Source organism: Gymnoscopelus microlampas (genome assembly GCF_963454915.1).
Source record: "Gymnoscopelus microlampas genome assembly, chromosome: 9".
Lineage (NCBI taxonomy): Eukaryota > Metazoa > Chordata > Actinopteri > Myctophiformes > Myctophidae > Gymnoscopelus > Gymnoscopelus microlampas.
Window position 1 is genome coordinate 23,122,024 of NC_139946.1, and position 6,363 is coordinate 23,128,386.

The window sequence follows — 6,363 nt, forward strand, 5'->3', positions numbered from 1 at the left end:
AGCCAACTGACCTTCTTGTCACCTGACAGGGGAGAGTTTCCCTGGTTGGACGTAGCGAGTGGAAGGAACACGTTATTCCAACCAGTTCCCTTCCCCTCCATCAGGCGCCCCGGCTGACCAGGGGGAGGCAGTATAGTGACCAGGATTACTACATGTTTTTGTGAGGGTATTAACTACCCGAGGAGACACGGGGAGAACATGCAAACTCCACACAGAGTAGGCCCTTTCGCCAACCCCACCAAGGGTATGGGCGCTGATGACACGGAGGAGAAGACACGCCCCCAGCGCCCACAGCGTCCCCGGCGGGAATCGAACCCAGGACCTTCTAGCTGTGAGGCGACAGCGCTACCGACTGCGCCACCGTGCCCCCTAGATCTGCTATTTCTGGTGTGCTTTCTTTCTGATTGATGATAGTCCACAATAGTGCAGAAAGCACCAAAAATCTCTGATTTGTGTAGGCTATGGATAATTCTGAAAGATGTTAGGCTGTTAGGCTGTAGTAGCAGTTATTTGATACAGAGACATTATTTGTGGTTTTACTTTATTCCCAAATTGACAAATATTTTCTTCCTTCCAGACTATAGAGTACGCAACTCATATGGCACTGATAAGCACTCATAATAGGTGTAATAATGATAGGACAAGATTTACATCAGTTTCAATAACAACATTTTAGCGTCAATAATAATTGCATTATAATTTTCTCAGCCACATTACACATGCACAAGCAAGCATATTTGCATCTATGCTATTCTCACAAGATGAACTAAATATATTACATTTTAAAATGCCCTAAAAGAAAAAAGGTCTAAACCAAAAAATAAATAATAATTCTTACCAAATTCAAGATATTCCTCTTGCAACAAATAGATGTTTGGTGAAATGCCTAACTGTCAAGAAATGCTCCTCATTGGTCCCATGCATGCTCTATTTAAGTAATGAGAGAGAGAGAGAGAGAGAGAGAGAGAGAGAGAGAGAGAGAGAGAGAGAGAGAGAGAGAATGGAAGAATGGATGGGGTGGGGAAGTGTTACCTAGCAACAGTAACGGTTGGATAACAGAGTTTAAGGATTAGAACATTTTCTAACATTCAAGTTTTGATTACTGCATCATTTCAGGTGTTTATCATTCAGCATTGCTATTATTTAAAGTAGACTTTAGAGACAATGTTCCTCGACAATGTGTTAACTTAGATAAAAGTAATAAGAAAACAGAGTAGGCCTGACCTAATATATTTAGCTAGAGTTTGCACTAAATTTGACAAAAAATAAGGATTGGCATAATTGAGATAATAATCTCAAACGTGACCCCTGTCATTGTCAAGTGTTTCTCTGGCAGTTATCATCCTCGCTCTGGGAGAGCACAAGGTGAAGCCAGCTCCATGGCTTGGTGTTTTTTTTGACCCCACTGATTCCAAAATCAGAAATGAAAGGAGGCGGACTGTAGCCTATTAGGCAATACAGATTTGCTTGCCAGGAAGTGTCAGCCACCCTTTTCTTCAGACCAGGAAAGGTAAATTAATGAAGATGGCTATACCAACTCCAGCCCCAAAGACACCCATTACATTTCTGTAGGCCTACTTTTAGCTATTTAATGGATTCTATGTTAGTAAAGCCTGATAAAAGTGTCAAACTCACAAAATCCACCAGAATACTGGAAATGACTTGGGGTGGTCAGTTGATATGCTTTGGTGTAAAATGCCAAACCAGCAGGACACTGACTATGGCGTAAATTAAAACATTTGTGGTTATAGGGCGCCATCTTCTGGTTGAAAACATTTGACTCCATACGCCATGGAGGTTTTGATTCCAATCAAATATGATTTAACTAGAAATGCTCTGGCAGCCAACAGGGCTTTAGAATAAAGTATTATAAATTGCAACAACATCGGGCAACAATGGGGCGGCAGTGGCTTAGAGGTAGAGTCATCGATATATGGCTGCCTGTGAAAGTGCATAGTCAATCAAAAGACGGGGGAGGCGGGGCATGGAGCGCGGAAGAGAGGAAAACTTCATTTTAAAATAAGGATTAAACATGTTTAATGGTCACGCCGATCAACACACGTTTCCACGCGACCCCAATGCACCTCTGAGTATCTTTGAAATCTCTCTGCAAAACTTTAGAGACGTTCTATTTGTCCGAGACCAGACAGTGACTGGTACCAGCGGGTACATGCCATGCCACCCGCTGCCATGTACCCGCTACTCTCAGCATTGACTTTCAAGGGACCCCCCCCCCCCCCCCAAAAAAAAGGCATTCAGGGTCCCGAAAGGGGCTAAGAGAGACAGACAGACAGACAGACAGACAGACAGACAGAGGAATGGATGGGGTGGGGAAGTGTTACCTAGCAACCGTAAACATTCAGTGGAGAAAGAGTCGTTTTGCATGGCATTGTGATAACAATGAGTTTAAGGATTAGAACATTTTCAAATCTATAAGTTTTGATTACTGCATCATTTCAGGCGTTCATCATTGAGCACTGCTATTATTTAAAATAGACTTTAGAGACAGCTGTTCTTCGACAGTGTGAACATAATCGAATACAAAACAAAAAACATGTCCTCCATACATGAACAACAAGCAGACATCACCAAAGTACTGAGTTTTCTTCAGAAATGGGACCATGGTAACAAGCTAGAGCGCAGTCGCATGTTGAGCACTTTTCTATGCCAGAACGCAGGTAAGACATGTTTGGAGCTGGAGCACGAGTTTGCACAGGTAGCCAGTCTCTTCTTGGCTCGTCTCACAACCTGGGTGAGGCTGACGTATCCTTTCTTGGAGCATGTGATTTTGCTTGTAGTAGTAGTAGGCAGGCAGGCACTGTAATGCAATGATTGACAAGTGGCAGCAAATATGAATTAATTTCAGATGCAGTCCTTCACTGAACTTTCAGGTACATGTTTGGGACATACTTGGGTCTCCAGTTGAAAGCAATCAGGGTTTTCCTATCTGCATCAAGCAGGTGAAATATCTAGTAAAATCACATTTTTTAACATATCCCAGTAGTAGTGTGCCATTCTCATTATTCCTATTTTACCAAATTCCTCAGCCATCAGTATATCATACAATTTCTGGAGGATGGAGGAGTTCTCACCCTGCTAGAGATTTTGGACCAGACCCAGACAAAGGAGGAGGATAAGACAGAGGCCCTGCGTCTGCTGCAAACAGTCTCAAACGCTGGGCACAAACACAAGGAGCTCATCTGTGAAATGCATGGTACATTTAGCACATAATTATACTGTCATGCAGCATCATGCAGTACACACACTGCTAGTGCAACCACAATTACATTTTGTGTATTAATATTACTGTTGTCCTCACATTAACTATGTCCCCAGGTGTGAGAGTCATAGCGGAGTGCCTGGCTAAGTCAAAAATAGACGAAACCCAAGAGACAGCACGGGCCCTGCTTGAGTCGTTGGCTCATGGAAACTCCAAATACCTGAACCAAGTCTACAAAGGCCTGATCGCCCTCATGCCTTGTACCGCCCCTAAGGCCCAGCTGTTGGTTCTTCAAACTCTGTGCCTTGTTCAGGTAACAGCTAAGACCTACTGTATGGAGCACGCACGCACGCACGCACGCACGCACGCACGCACGCACACACGCACACACACACACACACACACACACACACACACACACACACACACACACACAAATTAATTTCATTCACCCCATTTCTTTTCCTTTGACAGTCCAAAGTAAGGACGGCCCATCCCAGCATAGTGGAGCCCCTGCTGAATATGCTCAGGTCTTTGCGGCTGGATGTACAGAATGAAGGTAAGCGCAACATTGGCTTGTACTACTGCAGTAGGCTACTGTTTCCATTCCTTTTGCTTATATTAAACAAACGTGTACTCGAAAATGGGCTGCCGCTGGTGAGATTAGATAACTGATGCTTTCTCTAGAGGCCCTATTCTATTCTGAAAATAACATATTTGTCTGGAAGAATTGTGAAACCTGCAAAAGAGAAGTCCCCAACTCCCAAAGAAAAGTTTAAAAACATTCCAGTGTAGGCCTAATCTAATATATTTAGATTGTTTTAGTTTGTTTCAAGATATTCAAATACAAGTTTAAAAATAAGGAAATTGGCAAATATCTCAAAAGTAACTCAAATTGCTGGACAAAGTTGATGTAAAAGAGTGGAAATGAGCAAACAAATCAAAATCACTGGTATGCCCCTTTAAGTCACTATTGATCTTGCTTGCTTTAGCACTGTCATAATCTTATGTTTCTCTGGCAGCGATCAATCTCATCCTCGATCTGAGAGAGCATGAGGTGAAGGCAGCACTACTCCATGGCCTGGTGGCTCTGCTGAGGCCTGCCAAGGCGGGACACCAGAAGGATCAGGTTCTAGAAGGTGTCATATCTTATTCCTCTCATATTTCTGTAATGAGGTACACTAGAATGACTAGATGGCTTATGTTTATAAGAAATTGGAAGCGGAGCGAGATCTAATTCGTCACATTTCCAAGCATTACTATAATGTGCTTTGTTGGTATTCCTTCCAGATCCCGAGGCGATCAAGATGGCTGAATCTCTTCCTGTTTTTGTCCAGCAAGCAGCTGCAGCCAAAGCAATACGGTACAATAATAAAAAATAATAATAATCAAATAAATCATAGGTTCCTGGAAACAAATGTATGCTACACACAAAACTGTTAAAGGTGTGTGTGCACACGCACGCACACACACACACACACACACACACACACACACACACACACACACACACACACACACACACACACACACACACACACACACACACACACACACACACACACACACACACACACACACACACACACACACACACACACACGGCCCTATCAAGCAGTGATTAATTGTACATGTGCTAAAGGTTGCTGGCCCAGAGCAGTCAGGAACTTTCTCAGGAGCTGCTGTCTCTCAGAGTGGTCCATCATCTGTTATATGCTATGGGGAACCAGGAACATGCTGATGGTCAGATACAAGCTAGCCTGGCTCTCGAGGTACAAAGGCTTTACTTGTATACAGTGAATTATAACGTACAAACAGATTTTAAACAGTACAGAGGTTTGACATAGTTTCACATGTTTAATTCTCTCTCTCTCTCTCTCTCTCTCTCTCTCTCTCTCTCTCTCTCTCTCTCTCTCTCTCTCTCTCTCTCTCTCTCTCTCTCTCTCTCTCTCTCTCTCTCTCTCTCTCTCTCTCTCTCTCTCTCTCTCTCTCTCTCTCTCTCTCTCTCTCTCTCTCTCTCTCTCTCTCTCTCTCTCTCTCTCTCTCTCTCTCTCTCTCTCTCTCTCTCTACACCTGCCTAGCACTTTGTGAGAACACATCCAATTATAGAAGAGCATGTGCAAAGAGGAATGGGCAGTACACTGTTTGCAGCCTTCATGGTAAGTTCATTATCAGTTATTCAAGAAGGTTTAAATGCTAGAACGTGAATATACTGTATAGAGATGAATGTCTGTAGTTGTAAGAGTTATCGATCACATTGTCTTCTACCCCCAAATATATTATGTTCTCTGCAGGATAAAGCAGAGGCGTTGCACATGAACATGGATGACATACAGGCAGAAGTTCTACAATCAAACAAATTAATATAGCGGAAGGTACTTCCAATAATTGTAATAACTGTAATTGAATGCTTTGCATAACCCCCCCCCCCCCCACACACACACACACACACACACACACTTCCTTCAAATGCCTAATGTGTTGATTTGTGTCACTTTTATATATTTACCTTGTTTATTTGTATCACAGGTTTTGATGGATAGAGCCCTGGCCACTGACATGAGCAGCACATGATGCAGGTTTTAGAATGATTCAAATAAATAAAAAGTAAAATAAAAACATGACCATGTTGTATTTGTCTTATAAATCTATTTGGTAATAACCAAGTGATCAAGGGATTTCTAATTTGTGAACTATTAATCTCATCAAATGAAGTCACAACATATTTTAGACTTCTTTTGGTTACACTGACCATTATTAAAACAACGAGATACATACATGTGAACTGGGCACATTTGCAAATTGGGCTCAGGGGAGAACTGGACACATGACTACATGTCTCATGTCTGGCATTTGTACCAAACGAAAACCAAAGTGTAAGCAAGTGGATGGACAGTGTCAGAGCACTAAATGAGGATATGGACAAAAAACAAAATTTGATTGAACACTGCTGCTATTGATTAGATATTGTATCTGCACATTACCTGCACATTTTCAAAACTGCTGCTAAAGGATAAGCTATTGTACCTGTCTAAGACAAGACCCCACACCTAACTCTTCTTTGCATTATCCAGTATTTTATCACTATTGTATATCTTTCATTGTACATGCATTACATCATTATTTATTTTTATTTTGCATTA

General features: G+C 42.1%; 1 protein-coding gene across 1 annotated transcript; it reads left to right on the forward strand.

The window, feature by feature from the left end:
* Positions 1-2,554: 2,554 nt before the first annotated feature.
* On the forward strand, positions 2,555-5,794 carry armh1 (armadillo like helical domain containing 1; the record flags this gene model as incomplete). The annotated part of the gene is made up of 10 exons (XM_084066026.1): positions 2,555-2,763; positions 2,892-2,960; positions 3,048-3,214; positions 3,337-3,533; positions 3,695-3,779; positions 4,243-4,359; positions 4,511-4,583; positions 4,863-4,992; positions 5,302-5,379; positions 5,750-5,794. The coding sequence occupies 10 exons, from the start codon at positions 2,555-2,557 to the stop codon at positions 5,792-5,794; spliced, it is 1,170 nt and encodes a 389-aa protein (XP_083922152.1).
* Between the last annotated feature and the right edge of the window lie 569 nt (positions 5,795-6,363).